The sequence below is a fragment of the Trematomus bernacchii genome, unplaced genomic scaffold, assembly GCF_902827165.1.
Source record: "Trematomus bernacchii unplaced genomic scaffold, fTreBer1.1, whole genome shotgun sequence".
In the NCBI taxonomy this organism is placed as follows: Eukaryota; Metazoa; Chordata; class Actinopteri; order Perciformes; family Nototheniidae; genus Trematomus; species Trematomus bernacchii.
In genome coordinates, this window is record NW_022988043.1 from 13,558,782 (window position 1) to 13,578,965 (window position 20,184).

The 20,184-nt window shown below is 40.2% G+C and overlaps 1 protein-coding gene across 2 annotated transcripts; it reads right to left on the reverse strand.

Annotated features, from left to right (window-relative positions):
• Positions 1–2,951: 2,951 nt before the first annotated feature.
• scarb2a (scavenger receptor class B, member 2a) lies at positions 2,952–18,919 on the reverse strand. 2 transcript variants are annotated; one of them, XM_034117871.1, is made up of 13 exons: positions 18,797–18,919; positions 14,742–14,899; positions 14,413–14,560; positions 13,945–14,139; positions 13,173–13,264; positions 11,316–11,435; positions 10,384–10,562; positions 9,123–9,241; positions 8,760–8,833; positions 8,589–8,640; positions 8,346–8,498; positions 7,087–7,134; positions 2,952–6,775 (listed from the first exon to the last, which is right to left on the reverse strand). In XM_034117871.1, exons 1-13 carry the CDS (start codon positions 18,917–18,919, stop codon positions 6,644–6,646), a joined length of 1,593 nt encoding a protein of 530 aa, XP_033973762.1. In that variant the 3' UTR covers positions 2,952–6,643. The 2 variants fall into 2 exon arrangements, with proteins under 2 accessions (XP_033973762.1, XP_033973763.1); XM_034117872.1 differs by lacking the exon at positions 7,087–7,134.
• Between the last annotated feature and the right edge of the window lie 1,265 nt (positions 18,920–20,184).

Genomic DNA, 20,184 nt, shown 5'->3' on the forward strand with positions numbered 1-20,184 from the left:
CTCACATGGTGGTGACAAGCAGGACAAAAGAAGACCTATTTTTCTAGTGTATTGGAGGAGGGGGACACCTATTGTTGTCTGTCTGCAGGTGATCTTACAGTTGTAAAGCTGCTGAAGCTTTGCCTTAATGGAGACGTTTGAAAGAAAGATTCTCTGAAGCGTCCCCAAGCACTTGCTGTGATAAATAAGGCCTCTACCGAGGGCCCAATTACACTTTTAAACAACATTAAAGTCTTCCACTGGTCTTTAAGGGAGCCATTAGATGCTATTAGATATTATGCATTTGTGGAGCTCATTGTGTCTGTGTGACTTTTTGTCATCATGTGTACAATTGTATTCTCTGTTTTTACGCTGATATAAAAAGAATTCCTTTAATAGTCTCCTCAGTGAACTCCAATTGTATCTCCAATGAAGGTTTGTGAACTGACAGAACACAAGAAAAGTGGGCAAAAATATTCATTATATCATGTTCAAAATGTGTGAAACTTGGTAGATGCATAGGCCAAATATGAATACTTTAAACTGGCTATGCCTTAATGGGAGATAAGTCAGACTTGGATTTAAAAAAGAACATGTCCTGCATGTGATGTAAGTTAAAAAGGTGATAAACAAAGACAAACATGAACGTTGACTCCAGAATTTACAAGAAGGGACTAGAATTCATTTAGCAATCAGCAGCAGAGACACAACGTCAGCAGACAAGAACGTTGAGTCGTCAACTCTATTGAAGGTCAATAAAGTCCAAAATGAATACTTTAAACTTAACGGAAAGCCTGAAAGAGACAGTGCGTACATGCTGACGCCTGCAGGCCCTGCAAGGATAATCTGAAGGGCAAAAACACGTGAGGTCTCAGAAGAGGTCAGACCAGGGAAATGTAACTTCACCCAAGGCCACAAGTTAGGATACAGCTGCAGCTATGTGCACCCTTTATGTGTTTCTGTATCTACACCTTAAGATGAATAACACAACCTCCTATGCTCCCTAAAAACCTGCATGAACGTGTTGCAGTTCAGCCGTAACTCTTCTGTGGAAGTAAAAGCACTGGAGGGCTCCTGGATGAGTCACAAACCTTGTTGCAGCATAAAGCATTATTACACCCCTTGTAGCACTTTGGGATTACTTTTAGCAATGAAAGGTGCTTTAGAAATAAAATGTATTATTATTATTATTATAAAGCATGGGTTTTATCTGAATGTATTATGCATACAGGTGAGTCTAAAGAAGATAATATGTGTGTCAGTTTAGGTAATCGCAGGAAAAATAATTGAACTTTATCAAAGCCTTTGGCCCAGTAGTAAGGCCTATTGCAAAATGCTTGGTCAATATATAAAATAGTTGTGACATTTAAAGCAGTAGGCCTACCGTAGTTATGGGGGGAAAAAGCTAGCGTGCTGTCTGTCAGAGTTTTGACAGTAGAACTACCAGGAGCAGCCGGTTAGCTTAGCATAGCATTAAGACTGTAAACAAGTATAAGGATACTGGACAAGCATCCACCTTGCTGAGGCCTTGGACGTGGTATTGACACCATGTGCAGAAACTGCCATTTTTGGAGTACTACCTGGCCATCGAATGATGAGGAGGGAAACTAAAGACAGTATAGCCTTTGCATCTATCTTAGCACGTAGAAGAATACTCCTAGAATGGAAATCTTTGATACCACCTAAAGCATCTCTATGGCTTAAAGATCTAATGATGTACCTGAACTTGGAGAAGATTAAATATAACCTGAGGGGCTCTTCAAAACTATTGGAATCTGTCTGGGGCTCTATGATAGCCTACATAGCTGAACTTAAGACACTAAATTAAGAAGAAAGGGGGGAACTATGAATGTATGTGTCTTTTTGTTTCTGTCTTTATATACATGTACGTACGTGTATGTATGTGTATGTGTATATGCGTGTAGGTATGTGCATATATATATGTGTATAGGCTATGTGGGTATACATATGTGAGTATATGGGTACATGTATTATTGTTATTATTCCTCATTTCCTTATCTATTAATTTTCTTTTAATATTATCTTTTACATTACTTTATTTTTACCAATATATGTATCTATTTATTTACTTTATTAGCTAGGACCGGGAGGGGAGGGGGGGAAAGGGAAAAATATTGACTGTATAAATGTAAACTCATTGTGCCTGACTCAATAAAAAAAATAAAATGTAAGACTGTAAACAAGTGTAAGCTAGCCTGGCTCTGTCCAAAGGTTTCAAAATGTCACGACCATCAGCACCTCTATGACTCTATGTTTAACTTGTTATCTCTTGTTTGTTTAACCTTTACAATCGCTGAAGTGTAAATACATCACATTGTGGTGTAACTTGGTAGGCTACCTGTTTTAGTGCTAGGATAAGCTAACCTGCTCTAGCTTTACAGGATTGAAATGTGTACAACTTCATTTATCTAAATGTGTGTGTTGAGTTATATTTCTACTTATTAGAAGGTTCTTTCAAGCTTTTTCATTCCATCAAAATGTTAATAGGTACACATTTAGATAGAAAAGGCACTATGTTGCTGGTCTGAAACTCAGTGAATTACATAACCGTCAAAGTAACCTGATGGGATAGGCCTGATGATTGTTCATGTCTTAATTTGAAAGAGCAACTTTTAAGTTTGTGAATATTGTAATTGTATTTTTTTTAATCTGGATTTGTAAAAATAACTTAAACGGGTAAAGTATTTAAAACCATGAAGCAAGCTGTTGTCTACTTTAACTTCTAGTTGAAGTCAAACCTAAACTCAGATGCTTTTGAAGGTTAAATATTTGAATGCTTTAAACTCAGTATTTACATTTCAATAAAGTATATTCAGTTGAAATTAAGCTCCAAAATAAAAAGTGAAGTTGCTTATAGTTTCCCCATTCATGTATTACCTTCCTCTGGGTTTATTACCACTAACTGGTTTATATATCTCTCGCCAACAGAAATACAAAAGACAGCAGAAAACAATGTGAACTTTGCATTAGATTGCAACTTTTATTTTTTTGCAAATACACTATAAATGTTTACAAAAGCACTGTAGAAACATCTGTGAAGTGTAAATTATCAAAACTAAAAATGGATATTACTTTAGATTAATTTTGCACCTCACATGACAAGGAATGTCCTATTCAGCAGCAAAACAAAAGAGTATATCTCAAGAGGAAACGTCCGTTAGTGATTTCAGAACATGGGGAGATGCGGTTTGTTACACCAAAGAAAGGATGGTATGGCACTAGTACTCATCCCTGAAGGAGGGCTTCATTCATCTAGATAGTTTACACAGCATCAATGCTTTTACTTTACGCAGTCATCAAGATAATCAGCCTTCCAGTAAAAATCACTCCAGTTTGACAGAAATGGTGTTTACAGGTCCACAAACACAAATTTACTCATACAGGTTCAACACCCAAATCTTAAACCATTCATGAACACTCTTACAGACATTGTACAGCTTCCAGTGTGAAATACTGGTCCATCTTTTTAGTGATTTCAGTGTGAAAAAATGTAAATGATCAAAAATGAAATGTTGGATATTACAGAAAAAAACGACAACTAAATAACGCTACAGAAACAAATACTGCTACACAACAAAAATCACAAATTTAGGGGAAAACCAAATCAAATAATATACATAAATATTCTGTGGCCCCTTACATTTTTTATTTTACACAACTCTGTATTGCTTTGACTTACTTAATACTGAGATCTGCTCATGAAGAGCATTGATTACTTTTATTTGCTCTTGCACCAGGGGACAAAAAAAGCAATACCCATCAAACCAACTTGTGAAATTTCTCTCATTTTTTTTTCCTTCTTGCCTTGTTGTAAAAAGGCTCATACATACATGCGTTCACGCTCACACAACACTGCTGCAAATACTTCACATAAGTGGTGGCACAATTAAAAAAAGAACAAGGTAGGGGGTGGTTTTGTGGCACAACCGTTATCACAGAGGAGAGTAAACACGGTGTTGGGGAAGATCGATGTGTGTTATCTTTGGTCAAGCAGGGACGAGCCAATAGGCTTGAAAGATTGGACTCAAAGGTCGGTGTTGTAGAAGTCAGACAGCGGCGGAGTGGTGGCTCAGGCGTGTGTTTAAACAGACACGCAACACTTGGGATTAAGGTCTCATAGGTTCAAGTTTTTGAAAGGTGGATAACGATGCACTGTGAGTTTGCAAAAGGCGGCGTTTGCTTGCATTTATGTGGAATACAAAAGGCCTTTAGTGAATCGATTCAACCTTAAAGGAATACTTTCGACCTCTCCACCAGTGTGATTATTTAACCCAGACTTCTGACACCAATCTTTACATGAAGAGGAGCGCCATTATGAGGCGCCTCCGGCGGATTGTTAAGTTTACTACTACTACTACTATAATAAAATGCTAACAATACATGTGATATGATCATCTGCTAATAAGAGGAATGAGTATGTTAAGTGTGATAGATTTACAAAAGTGTTGCTAGTGATAACTGTAACTGCTTATCCCAATAAATGGCAGCAAGCTTTGGGCTTTGTATCTTGTGCTCAGGTGTCAAAAAGATGTTGGTGACACAGAAAGCCTTTAAAGAAAAAGCTTCTGCAGATCAACCTGAAACAATACGAGCACGTTTTGTACACGCATGTACAAAAACAAGTCCATAGGTTATGGCATTTCTTTTTAGCAGCAATAACTAATACAATAGTATATCAAAAGAAGACACTCCATGTGGTGGAAAGCACGTAACACAGAGGCATGGATGTGCATTTAACATCCGTCCTAACCAATACTTACAAGGACAAAGAAACAAAATGTATTGAACATTTGGCCCACCTTCATTGTAAAGAACAGGACAAAAAAAACAAAACAGTAAAAATAAATTGAAATGTTTTGAACGTATGGACCACCGGCATTGTAATGAACAGAACAAAAGAAAACACAAGGAAATAATTGAAATGTATTGAAGTTAGGGACCACTTGGCTTGTAATGAATAGGACAAAAAACAACAATGAGAATACACAGGGCACAATTCCAGGCAAAGTGCAGGGAATTTTCCACGTTGACATTATTATGGCCTTAAATTCACTTCCCATTAACAACTACCGCTGTTGGGTTTGACGTGACAAGACGAGTGTGGCAGACAGAAAAACAACGACGCATGAAACATAAGACAAACAGTGATTCAAGTGCTGTGTGCTGCGTTTTGCCTGAATGCCTACAGCTCCTTGGCAAACTGAAAGACTGCACAGCGGCGAGTGGTGCCCAAGGCTCCCTCAAAACCCCCAATGATTCCACTTTTTTTGTTTAATAGTCACGGCACTTTGATAGTGTCTTTGACCGATCAGCTGTTAATATATATGGTAACAGGATGAAAAAAAACCTGGTATCCTTGTGAGGACTGGTTTTAGCCATCCAAATTGTGCTTTCTCTAATAACAGTGTAGACTTGCAGGAGCGTGTCGACACCAGAGCGACGTTAGTGTCTTTCAGCACATCTAGAAGGACTGCCTACTGGATTTTGGTCAGAGGTATCTCAACATTTCCCCTTTTACATATTTACAATAATGAGATTTCCAGCTTATTTGAACACTGTATGAACATTAAGAACACACTGAACCATTATAAGGCAGAAAGCAGGTTCAAGTCTCCCTTTTAAGTTCTGTGGGTGTTTTTTCTCCTTTTTTGATTTGAATGTGTGACGAGGCCTAAAAAAAAGGCGCAATTGTATCAAGCTACTGGCAGGAGCCCTAATAAATTCACAGCTGAGTAGTCATCAGCTGACTACTTCTAACTAGTGTTCTGGAGGAGGGGGGGATGAAAATCACAAGTATTCCAGGTGTTACTACACTGTGCCTGCATCCAGATAATTCGTTGCCCAGGACAGCGTAAGATAAAAAGGTGCACACACACTTTTACTAACTGATACTGGAAGAGCGCTGTGTATGTGTGTGGGTGCACCAATTCATCTTAGGACAAAAAGGCAAAAATGCTAGAAATGGTTCGGCTCAGTGTTTTTTCTTCTTTACAAAAAGGATATGCTTAGCAAAACCATTTTATTTTCTGACCGCAGGAGCTAAGAGTTTCGTCCTAGGTTTTCCGATTACTGGGTCTTTCCTTTTAATCTTTCAGCTGCAAGTTTTCTCCTCTGACGCAGAGGAAAAGAGCGAGGATGCGACGCTAACAACAGCAATTGTTGTTCAGGTGAACAGTAAAACTCTCTCTGAGCGGTATCAGTCGGCAGAGTCTGTGTGCGTCAGCGTCACCTAAGCTACTGTGTTCCCACAGAAGAGTTATGGAAAAAAAGGCTTGTCCTGGCCCAGCCTCTTGCCTGGGTTCCCGTCATCATCTTTAAAGGCCGACCAGGACGGAAACGAGGAATGAGAGTTTTTTTAAGTTGCAGTACGGCAGGCGGCGAGAGCCATGCTCAGCAGGTAGAGAAGAGGAGGACAGACAGTCAGAGGGCTCAGTTTGAGGAGCAATGTCTTTGTTGTCTAACATTTACCGGGGCTTGTGTCCCACGCTATTCCTTTTTCCTCCCCAACCCCCCCACCCCTCACAAAAATAAGAGTAAATGAGGCTGCTCTTTATGCAAACCCCCCACCCATGGTAATGTAACACCCCTGTGCTGCTCCCTCAGCCCCCTTCCTGGGCTCCACACTTGGGGAGGGGATCCTTGATCAACACTTCTGGGCCTCCACTGGAGACATGGCAATGTAGGAGCCGTTCTTCATTGGCTGATTGGCGGGCATTTCTGACGGCTCGTCGGGTTTGTCGCTGACCTGAGTGTAGGCCGTGTCGTCTTTCACCGTCTGTGCGGGAGGACAGAAGGCGTGAGTACAAACTAGCGAAGTGGCAAGATGTCTAAATATTATTTTATGGACACAGACAACAATGAGAAGAAATGCTTTTGAGTGAAATGGTCACATTAAACCACAAACATCTAAGTATGCACAAACACCACTGACAACTTTTACTTTAACTAAAAGAAGAAATACACTGAGGCGGTAACTCAACAGATAAGGAGTATCATGTCCCAAATTAATTAAAATTATAACAACCACAGATGATGGATAACAAATTAAGAAGGAGAATAGCAAACAAGGCAAAAATTAAGACTTACAGCAAAAGAATGAAAAGCTTCAGTAAAATCAATACGTTTTACTTCATTCTAAAACAGAAAAGGGGAAAAAGGGGGGGAGGTTACAGAAAATTTAAATTAGAACATGGTTAATACAACACTTCTTCACAGTGCAATTAAGCATGTTTTTAACATTTTCTCTTTCTTCTCTAAACTACTGACTAAACTGTTGCATGCTAAACAAATAGTCTGGGGAGAGATTTCCTTTTTAATGAGATTGAGATGAGGAGATTGATACCGCTCATGTCTGTATGCTAACCATGATGCTACAGCTAGTTAGCTTAGCCCGAAGCTTTGATCATTTTCTGCTATTTTCATGATTTTATAACAGTACCTTGTTCTTTTTCTTTATAATCTCATTATTCTTTTACACTTTGGCAATATTGTTCTTGTTGCGTTCACAGCAGTAAACTATATTTGATTGAAATGACTGGAAACAGAGGAAAAGGCTAGCAGGACTTTGCCTATAATAATAAAATCCAGATACATGCACCTCTTTAACTTACTAATTAACCAGGTGGATCTTGTTTGTTAAAAAATCCAAAGTACCAAATAGTTAAATTAACACTGTTTTAAGATAAAGACAAAACAGATCCTGGAGCATATTTATCAAACAGACATAACTGAAATCAATCTTCCCATCTGCCGCGCATTAACAAAAGTGAATATTTTACAGAATATCAAACTGCTCCCTTTCCTAGCATACGACTCTCTGGACAGTGAATAACCTCAACTGCAGTAGTCTGAGGGCAGTTCCAGTCAGGGTTCAAATCAATAATCCTGCACTACCGGAGATAAGAGAGCTGAACATGTGCTGGACATTATTCTCAGTACGGCTTTAGCAGTTCAATGCACTTTGCTACTTGATATTGCAAAGCTAGCTCTTAGCTACACTGAACTGGAACTCGGATACTGAACACAAAGATACAGCGACTGTTAGAAAACATTCTACTAAAAAACAACAACATTTAATTCAGAATTGTGGGAAAATTGTTCATGCTGGCTTTGCTGCACAGGAATCATGCAATGTGTTAGTTAACATGCTTTGGGGTTAAAACCTGCAGCAGCTCATTGAGGAAACCGTTAACCATGCTAAAACTGTTTACTGTGAGATATTACCGCAGCCTTTTATCATTTATACTGCGAGCTAATGTCAGTGGGTAGCACAAGCCTTTTCGCTAACTGTGGATTAAATACTACATTTTACTCCACAGAAGCACAGCGGGAGAAGAAGCTCCTACCTTCTTCTGGCGGTTTCGACAGAACAAGACGACCAGCACCAGCAGCAGGATGATGCCCATGCCCACGATGAGCAAAGGGAAGTTTGACACCAGAGTCACAATCAGGAGGAGTGTCCTCATCTGGGATGCAGAATCATCATCGATGGTTGCAGTCTAGAATTGAGAGACATGATGATTATTGATTTGTGATTCAAAAATGATGAGAGCAGGATTCGTGTCGGACATTTGAATGAAGATTCTCACCTCATTGACGAACATGATGGGGAAAATGGTCTCATGGATCAACTTGGTTTTACTGAAATTGAAGAATAGAGACAGGTGTCAGGGAGGACATTTGGCTCAACATGTGACCATAATGAGGACACAAGTGTGGCAACAGTGGACTGGGTCAAAGTTAGACAAAGATCGACTCACGGGAAGCCTGTGACTCTTTTCAGGATGATATTGAGCTGAGCTCTCTTGCAGGCACGGATGGGAACCCCTGAGGTCTATAACAAAAAGATAAAGCGTTATTTATTATTGGGCTTTTGAATGCGTGTTTTGTCCTAAAATACGAGTTAATCACTGGTGATGTTGAAATATATATAAATATATATATTTTTTTTAAAGGTAACTTGCTGTCCAAAAAAACACAAATAAAAGCAGAGCTAATTCTATGGTGACTCAAAAGAATTATTGTAATTTAGATAAAAGGCAGTTAACAACCAACAAAGCCAGCCTCAACACAGATCGCTGCGCAGGGCTGTAATCAGTAGGGATATTAAATACGAGTCATACCGGTTGCAGGTCCAGATACGTCTCGTGCTCCTCCTTGTTGGGGTTAAGCCCTTCAACAGCATTGATGTACTTTGGGTCGGCTTGATAAAAGTGGGGAAAAGATACCACGATGGGAGCACCTTGAATAAAAACAAGAGACCAACATTAGTGAGGAACAACTCAAAACCACAAGGCAGAAAAAAGATTCAAGAAACATGAGATAAGATTAAATGGTATTTAGTAGATAGTGGTATAGTGCAACGATAGTTGGAGAATGTTTATAGTCCTAAGGAAAGATAAGCTGGAAAAGTAAACACAAGATTGTGTTTCAGCACTAAAAACACAGTTTTTCCCTTAATTTAAAATGTTCACATTTTATCTATAATTTAACTGTTTAATTGGATTTTCTTTTAAGTTACATTTCCAAATAAAAGGTCTTATTACTGTTTGTAAGCCTTGCCTACAATGAAAGGAATTAAGGTCCTGGTGGGGAAATTTAGAAATCTTTATTTATGAATGTGTGGACTAAAAGAACCAAAGTATATACTGCTGCTGAAGCTTAAATATAATTTTTTTTTTGGTACTAAACTGCTACAGAGGAGGTCATCAAATTATTCACAAATTCAAATTGTGTTCAGTTGACGTACAAACTGTGAACGATAAAAAAAAGACACATAATGATTTTAACCACAGAGGCAGTTTCAGAATGACACCCTTGCACATGACATGACAACAGGGCTCGGTCGTGATTGGCTCTCTGAAAGCATCACAACAATCCCTCCAATCAGACGCCTTTGCCTCATATGAAAATGAGATGCTGATACTACAGCCAATCAGTTTCAAGCACATACATCAATACATATAGTGATGTGTTTCTCGCACTGGGTTTGTATGCGTTAGAACAAAATTACAGAAAAATAAGCATCCTAAAGAAAGTGGCTGTAAAATAAAAACACACAACAGAGTTTTGTGGCTACAGTAGCATATCTGTGGGCACACTGTCCTCGTGTGTCAAGCCTAATCAGAGCAATCCCACTCCACTCAATGACCATTATAAATACCTCAATGGCCTGCACACACAGACAGTATAGTTAATCATTGAACCGTGTATTGAGTGAAAATCAGGCATGCTCAAACAGTGGGAATGTCAGATACCAGGCAGGGGACACGGCTGCTGACTGAAAGGAATTTTTTTGGGGGTAGAATAAGGAGGGGGACCGAGTAAATGGGTCAGACTCTCTGGCAACTGAGAGGGGGTGTGAGAGGGGGGCAAGTCCTTTACCTTCGCGACAAACGCTGACTTTAAGCACCCCGGTGCCGAGACAGTCTCCAGCTGGCACACAGAAGCCCGCGTTGGCGGGGTTTTCCTTGGGGTTCATGAGAACATCGTTTGGGGGTGCAAAGCGGTACGCCTGGATGCCTTTCACCTCAACGTCTTTTACGTAGGCTAGATGGATAGACCTGAGGAAAGAAATAGATTGTTAAGATTGCGTTTATATGGCTTTTTAAGAATAAAATCAAGCACTTTCAACCTAAACTAATGATTTCCAGGATTTACAAGCCTTTATCTTCACATTTAAATGCAATAGCTAAAGAAAAGATTTTCAGAATGTCACCAATGTGTAATGTGGCTTTTTACCAGCTGTTAATATGAACTTAAAATCTATGTTTTCATCATGGTCATTAAATGCTTAGCTAGCTCCAGCCCGCTTTGTGACATGGGTGAGACCCGGGGAGACAAACTATAGGATTTCTTCGTTGTAGATATTTGAAACGATTTGGGGTTTAAATTGGTAGATAAAACACATTATGAAATATATGAAGTTAATAATACTCCTAACCCTGAAAACATAGCAGTGAAAATCAAGCTTTTCCTAACTTCCAAGACTAACTCTGTAAATCTAGAAAAAGTAAATAGCTGTAATGTTCCTTTTATTCTTTAATCTTCTGGGCATCCGAAATACGTAAATAAGCTTCCTGCTCCAGATGATAACTTCCTGTTCAATCATCCCTTCGAGTGTCTTGACTTTCCCACATGTGTTTTGAGTTCATCAACAGTCTTATCAGCGGTCGTAAAAACTACTACTCATGTCCTTATCAGTGTCTGTAAGCATATTTTAGATGACTCAAGTGCAATTTCCTGACTTGGCAGTTCTCGTCCTAGCTGCGCCCAGATTGCTTTGACCGTAAACAAAAGTATAACCACGTGCTTACCTGCAGAGATCAGCAGCAAAGATGTAGAGCAGCTCGTTCCTGTTGATCAGAGGGTGGAAGACTGCGCCGTCTGTACCATTGATCATGTTGCTCGAATTGGAAGACCACCACGACATCTCCCTATAAATTCAGAAAATGACTTAAGTACAACTATGAGGTATTTTTACATGACTATGTTAATCTCAGGCCATTTCATGATTCGACTCTGCTCTTTCAGATAAAACAAAGTACTTGTGCAACACTATATCTGCCGGTTATTTATTTTGAGTTGGTCATTGCGATTTCCCACAGCCAACACCCAAACAGATTAAGGTCATAACAAAGAAAATGCTCACCTTTACATATTCAGAACTTTGTTAGTTATTCTTTCACACCAAATGAATCGTCTCACTACATTTTCCCTCTTTAGAACCTTATATTTATGACAGAGGCCACCATTCTGCACAATGATTACAGTAGCTTGTGATTTTTGGAAGTCAATTTTTTCTGCATTTTTTCTGCATTTTAAGCATTTTCAATTTGGTTGAACACTGTGTACTTTCAGTTAAGAAAAGGATCTAAAAACTAAACTTGCTGATTTAATATAAAGTCACTTTGATATCCAATCATTCATTTAGTGGGAATGCTGACACAGCATTCCAACTATCTGTTATGCTACGCACGAAATTCTTTATTATTCCCCCGGGTTATTTTGCGCCACTTCTCCTCCCACATTGAACATCGCAGAAACTCCGTTCAAACATCAAAACGTTCAGCTCGGTCGGGAATCGCAGGCTATTACTTTTCTCATTCATAACTTTCATAATTCCAGAGATACATCCCATAATTCATCACATTTTTAACATGGAAGTCAATGGAGAAAATCTTCAGACTTCAACAATCTTCATGCAACTTCAACTGCTAACTGCTCCTTCATACTTTCACTCAGAAACCTCATTCCAACTTTAAAATGTTACACATCTTTCTGACATTATTCGTGTAACACAACTTTTAAATCTGATTCTTACTTTTACAGATATTAAACATTGTTCAGACCTTGGTAAAGAGGCCTTCTTCAGATTTTAGAGTGAGTGATGTCACAGCTAGAGTGGAGGACAGATTTAATTTTGCCTTCATATTTTCTTTTAAACCTGCCATAATTCCCAAACCCTACATTCCTGAGACATGTTCAAAAAGTGCTCAAACTTCACATGTGTGCTAACAGTCCAGCCGTGAAGACATCTACGGGACAGTTTTGAGATTTCTTTAAATGCCGTTGCCATGGCAACACAATGCTCACCATGAAACACGGTTTTCTCATAACTTCAGTGAAAATGCTCCAAACGGCCAAAAACTTCACAGGTTTGGTAACGATGCAGCCATCAACGCATCTAAGCGTATTATGGGATGTCATCAAATGCCGTTGGCATGGCGACAGATCATTCGCCATGAACTTCTTTCAAAAGTTTGCAGTTCAAATATTCTGCTGCTTTTCCAAGCCTTTTTACTTTCTTTTCTTCTCTCATCACACATTCAAGCCCCCAGTGTTCATGTATCATTTCAATCTAAATTCTTCATTTTTTTCTTACACAATACATTTCAGCATAGCAGTTTAGCGTCAGCTTTTCAGCATAAAGCATTCCCACTAGCAATTTCTTCAGGAATTGCATTCTCTAGTTTTGCAATAATGTTCAACATAGAGCCAGTGGAGCAAAGGCTGTCCCCCTCTGGACTTTCCAAAACGGGTTGTGTAACTACTGTAGGTGAATGTGAATATCACTACTGGGAGGAAGTGGAAGCCCTGCGCCGACAAGAGAAAGTATTTCCTATCATAAAGAAAGCAGGAAAAAGGAAAGATTCCGCATGACATGCCATTACCTGAGGCCGTTCCACGTGTCGATCTTGCCGTAATCCATGTAGTTCTGCTCGCCGGTGTGGAACACAAACTCTCCTTCATGGGTGCCATTTTTCTGCAGAAAACAGGACGAGGTTCAGAGAAACAGCGCCAATGTTTCTTATAGGACAAACGAAGGAATGTGAGACAACTGCTGCTTTGAATTTTTTACCATAAGCAAGCCCATAGGACTAGACTACAACAATACATTTGTGGGTGTTTTCAAAATCATAATTTTCGACCTCTGAAAAAACGTATACTGAAAAATAAGTTTACTAATCTGCCACTTATTGCCTGAAATCATTAGCATTTTGTCTATTACATTTAAAAATTGGGAAAATGCAAATGTTCTACTTGTACTTTCTACAATTGGACATCTTTAAAATGTCTTGGTGGTCCGACCAATAGCCAAAGTACTGTAGACATTTGATGATAAATCTGAAAAAAAAGGATCCATCTTTCACATTTAAAAAGATGAAGGCTCTGAATCTCTGATAAAAAAAATGACTGAAACAATTGTTAAACGGTTTGTTTTCTTCTGATCAACTAACAACTAATTCATCAGTAAGTTCTAAAAATGCTTCACTCATGGTCACAAGGCTGCTGTGGTCACTGCCTGTGCAAAGTTGCAGACGTTGCTCTATAAACAGGAAGTACAAGCATCTTCCATCAGCATTTGGCCAATCTCACTTCTCGTGTACACGTAACATCTAGCTTGCATCGACAAATATATTCATGGAAGGGAGTGAAACATACCTTCCACATCAGCCCAAAATACTCGTCCACTTCTGGCTTGAGGGACTTGACCTTTGTGAGGACAGGGTCTTTGAAGCCCCACAGAACCTCGTGGACAGTGCGGGTCATGAACACCTCAACGCCCATGCTGTTCAAGTACATGGAAACCACAGTTCGCAGGAAGAAGGAGTAGGAGTTCAGCTCGTTCATGATGGCCTGAAGAAGAGAAAACAGAGTGGAAAGATTAGTCCGGTTTCTGCTTGCTATATGTCTTTTTTTTGTGTGGAAAGTCTCATGAATTAATGCTCTATTTAAGTTCACTTGGTCTGAAATGAGTGACGTTTTAACCTGACAAAATGTCACAATGTGAGAAAACAAAAACACATACATGCCAATCAAATGAGTCCAACAAAAAATCGAAGGGACATGATTACTAGCTGCTGCCAGTCCTAATAACACACATTATCCTCTCCAGACACAATGTCTTACCACAAACGGGATGTTGACAGTCCTGATAAGGTCGACCTCAGGGTTACCAGCTGACTTCTCAGGAACAAACACAAAGGTTTTGGGATTCAGTGCAAAGAGCTTGGTCCCGTTCTCCAGGAAAGTGATGTTCTCCCGCGGCCTGTACTCCCTGGTGTGGAAATGTCAGTTAGTCCAGATGTCTTATGTTTTGATGTCACACAGTGGAAACAGAACGATCCCAGATGGATAATGCAAGATATCTTTCCTTAAACAGGGATTTTATTACAAACATGGAACCAGTGTCCATCACTGTTTATTACAGACATTCACAGCTTCATTTCAAAACGTACCTGTAAGTATACGGTCCGATCTGTTTTAAAGATGCCTTTCCGCCTGCCAAGAACACCTCAGGATTGGTGACATTGAAGAAGTAATACTCCATGTAAACGGGTGGAGGGGGATTCTTCCATGACTCAAACATTTGACTCTTCTCTGTCAAAGTTATTTCCTGTAAACAAAAAAAAAAAAATACACATTTAGAGTGAGAATCAACAAAGAAAGTGTTGAGGAAAAGACAGGTTTTGAAAGCTCAAATTGTACACTTTGGGGAAACAACAATGTTTTATTCACAATTGGACACTTTCAAAACTCTTCACTGTTCTGATTGAGTGCCATCTGAGAGCACACATGGCACTTTTCTGCAAGGAGCTGGTGCTGAGCCAAAAAAAAACAGAGGAAAGTGGAGAAAAGTCCTTCATAGTTGCAAAAAGAGAAAAACCTCAGGACAGGCAGAAATGTCTCTCTGACCTAAGCAAGCCTGGGCATTCCTCTGACTCTGGGTTAAGTCAGCCCACACAACAGCAAACATGGCATTCTTAGCCATCAGACAACAGGTTGGATGTCAGGTGATTTTTATGTTTTTTTTTGTCTACGCAAAGCCACCACAGAAAGTAGACGATGGTTTCTATCCGAGTGATCTCACAGATGTTTCAGCTGTGATCATGTGGGGAAAAAGAAAAACCTCAAGTTGGAGTCACCAGTGAGTAACCTTGTATGACATAATCTGCCACAAGAGTAACATCAACTGTTAACATTCAGCTGTGAGAAAACAAGCCAACCTTAGTGTAGAAAAGCTTCCAGTAAGTTAACTAAAGGCGTTTGACACTGAGAAAAAAAAGCATGCTTTTTCCGGGTGTATTTTTAAACTAGGGAAAGGATAAATGACCCACTTCCTTTGTGTCTATTTAATGGTGAGTTCCTGAAAACCTTCCGCCACTGGGTACAGCGAGGTGCACACTCGAGACGCTATACAGGGTTTTTTGCAATCAGTAGTTGCGGTTGAGAAAATATAGTTTAAGGTGTGGCTGGCACTTCCTGTTTGGCTTTCAACTTCAAACACGCAGTGCTCTATAGTATTGTTTGCAAGGTTATATTGTAACATCTTCTTTCCTAAAAAAAACAAACATGCCAAAGCCCAAAGATTTACAGTTAAACAATGATATAAAAAGAAAAGCAAATCTTCAAATTGAAGATAATGAATTAATCACTTGACTATTGCAGCACTGGAAGTGTTGCTATTCTGCGTCCTAAGTGTTCTTTTCGTTGTTGTTGCTGTATTCTTATTCCAAATAATGACCACTTACAGATGTTGCATTGCACAATTTCAGATTCTACTCAGGACACTATGTCAGTTGTGTTAAAGCCCTAAATTATGAGCTAGAGCTGCGTCACTACTTCTGAAGAAATAGAACTTGAGGTATTTAAAGAGTGAGATTCTCTTGAGTGGATCATATCATATTCGTCATCTTAATTAAGAGCTGAAGGGAAACCAGGTAGTGCAACGGAAGTGCATGACCATTATATACACTCTACGGGAGTCCTATAAAACATTATACCAAATAAGCAGAAATGACCAAATGTGTTCCCTTTCAAATCTAAAAATGCAAACTGACACTTTTGAAACGCTTCTGTCTCGTCTGGCTTTCCCCTGCAGCACTCTGCGTGACTGTAGCTCACATGAATCCCTGTGTTTGTCCACCTTGAACAAAGGTCTTTCAAAAAGGCCTTCATCAGAGTCGGGCTATATAACCAATCATTTATCTCTTCGAAAGAAATCCTTGATCTATCAAACAGAAAAACAAGTTAAGGACAAAGTGGAGAGGTTTGTGGGTGTAATCAAAACACAGGGTTATTTATTCACTGATGGAAAGGTACACATTCAATTAAGAGAACCAGCCCTTAGCCAAACAACTTCAGGCACAGCTTAGGTGTGGTGTGACAAGATCCTGCTTTGAACCGCACATGGAAAAAAACTCTAACAAGAACATCCTTCTAGGTGCCTGTTTTGAATATTCAACATCCAAGTGTTGCGTCATTGCAACATTTTGAGCTAAAACACACTGCGTTTATACCGGTATGACCTTGTTCTTGAACACTTTAAAGCTCAAATCAGTCATACTACCTTGAAAGGTCTGCTCTCCTACACAGGGGTGAGAGGAGTGTCATAATAAGCGGGTGTTTTTCTTTTTAAGTTTCCGTGTTTTAGCAGAATAATTCGGGATAGGCCGAGCCTGGAACAACAACAAGGAACAACGAGGTTGCTCGCAGGCAGAAATCATGCCCCTGAGGCCATGAAGTCTGTCAAATGACTTGCATGGCTTTAACACCGCCTCCCTCCGCACCCAGCTCAGAAACAGAGTCTGTATCCTGGAGGTAACTTGTCCTGAACAACTAAGCTACATCAGTATCACAGAGAGGATTAGCTATGCTGTCATTTCATGTAATCGCCGGCCACATCAGAACTATGTCCCCCGTTGATGAACTTTGAATAACTCTTTTAATTTGGGTCCCCCGGGTCGCTGCCGTGATCCGGAATCAGACACAAATGAGCCCCTGACCTATATTTAACCGCAGGAGGGGGAAACTATGTCCGGGGGGGAAGTTGTTTTTAAATCCCCAACTTGGAAAAATAGTGCCTGGAGCTTTTCTGATGAGCTTTTTTCTACTTAATAAGTTTGCGTGGGGGTTACGGAGAGATACAGAGCATCCAACAATGTGATTTATGTTACTTAGAGGAATGTAAGGTATTTTGAAAGGGTGGATGGCATAGGGTGTCAGCTGCCAAGCCACCCCATCACCCCTACACGCCCTAAACTGAGGCACCAGTATACCACTGTAGACATGAAACCAAACAGGTCAGTCTGACCCCTATTCCTCTGTACATTTAGGACCAGCTGAGGTCGGAAAGAAATGTTAAACCCTACTTTACTACGAAATGTCAACCTGAATGGTAAATCGTTAGTTCAATAATGAATCCTATGTGTGGGGTTAATGATTTACAGTTTGTCTCAAGAAAGGAAAGAGATCACAAGATGGATTTGTGAGGCAGTAAAGACTAGCAATAGACCAGTATTGCATTTCTTTTTTTACACACACTAGGAAACATCAGAAGGACACATTATTTTGCCCTTGAATTAGCTTTTAAAATCACCATGTATCCGTGTTTAAAGAAATAACACATCATGAAAATGAAAGCAGATTTGTTTTGGGTTAATACAAGTTGAACAGAGATGGATGCCTGCCGTCACATCATGTGTTACTTGCCACAGATCCACCAGTGGCAGTCAGGGACTGTCCACTCACACAAGCTCCCTTCCCCCATTATGGCAGAGCCGGCCCACCTCCCCCTACCACCTTCTCCCTGCTCGCTGAGATTTCTACTACTACTACTACCGGTAACACTCCACAGTTAGGTCAACCATCATGCAGAAATGTATCACCCTGCCATGCGAGCAGCACTGGGCAGGTTACCTGAAAGCTCCTAGCAGAGAAAACATATTGAGCATTTTATCTAGACTCTCTTCCATTCAATAGTTGAATCCTGTGATGAGTTGTCAGAACATATAAAAGCTGCAGATCATTACAATAATGTGAAAGGAGATTGTTTTAAAGGACATTTCCATAAATGGGGGGTAAGGTCATGATGAACTCATATTTGAGTCACACCTTCTTAATTCCCCTTGTGTGAGTTGTACGGGATTTCTACCTGAAGCGAAGCATTTGTTTAATTGCAAGCTTGAACAAAACACTGAAGCTGCACAAGATGCAATATGACTTACGTTGCTTGGCTTAGGTGGCTGAAGAGAAAGCCTTTAAGTTCATCTCGCTGAGCTGCAGAATTCAGCAAAATATAATACACCACTAATGTAAACAGCTTAAATAAAAAATATTTTAAACTGCATGATCTTGTGACAGATAGGCTGTGATCAGTGAGTGGCTGAATGCGCAGTATTGCCCACTGCAGATTAAATGCTTTAACATTCAAAACCCTGACACATGGGAGAAGTGAGAAAGAAGGGGAAAACATAGAGAACCATTGGCGATTTTAAAACTGATGCAAACTCACCTTTTTTAAACGGCTGTGTATCATTGTTTGGAAGACTTGAGCCACGACCAGGGCGATTCCCACTATCAGGAGGTGAGCGCACACGATACCGGTGGCGTAAATGGCACAGGATCTCCGAGTCATGATGCCGGGCGGATGTGTTGTCGTCTCAGGGGTGGATAGAAACTTCACTGAAGTCGATGAGAACTTCCCAAAAAAAGATATATAAAAATTCGACCTAGAGATAGTGATGTGTAGGACCGTGGGACCTCGGATCCGCCGTGTCCGGAGCACCAGCTGGGGATTAAACTTCTTTCTTCTCCGCCCGGTGGAGTGCTCTTCCCGGTGCGGCTGTAGGGTAGAAAAACTGTCAAAAACGTTATCAAAATCTGAGATAACACTTGAACCCAGAGAGAGAGGGCGGACTAAGCTGCTCGGAGGCGGTGGTGAAATGAAACGGCAGCTCTCAGCACATCGTAGAAGAAGAGCGAGCTGTCCTCCTCCTCCCCTTTCTCTACATTAATGAGCCCAGTGAGGCGAACAGCGTCGCTTTGGAGAAGCTGCATGGGCGGTGTGTGTGTGTGTAAAACAGAGAAATGCAGTGATGGTGCTTTGCCTACATGGCTGATGTCACTATATAAAAAAACACATGATAAATCAACTTCATTATTTTCCCTATTTTATTTTTTGGCATCTTTATATGCACACAATGTTTTGATTCATAACTAACTTTACGCTTGTTTTTTGTACTGTGGTGATCTAATTTAAAAGTTACTGGTCATTAAGAGCAGGAAAGAGGATTATGATTCATGAATGAGAGCAGCAACGTGTGGTAGTATTTCACCTGGCTTTGCTAATCAGCTTAACGGGGTTGTCTCGATGCTTAAATCGAGGGGAAATTATTTACACTTTGACATAACATCCCATCATCCTCTTATTACTAAACTCTCACTCTCACAGAAAAAGTGAAGCTGAGGAGATCCGATACCTTTATAGCACTCCGCTATCTCACCTCATCGCGTCTCCTTAAATAATTTCAGCGTGGACATGAATAATGTACCATCAGACACGACGTGTTTTCCTTTGTCCGACCAGTGCGAGCTTCTGATTGGCTGCTGCCCTCCCGGACCACCGAACTAGACCACTCCTCTGCGCGCTGATTGGTCAGAGAGTCGCGAGTGTGATGCTGAATTTGATCGACTGATTTCGGGGCGGGGCTCCAATAAAGGGGGAACCGACGGCGTGATGCTCTCCACCCGCAGAGAGATGATGTTCAGTGGCTGCCGCTTCAACCACAAGTGATGCTGTGGAGGAATATAAAAATGTGAAAGATAACGGCCTGCATTATAGCCATCATGGAAAAACTAAAAGGACAAAAAGTGAATCTAAAGTCTTATTCATGGGGGGAC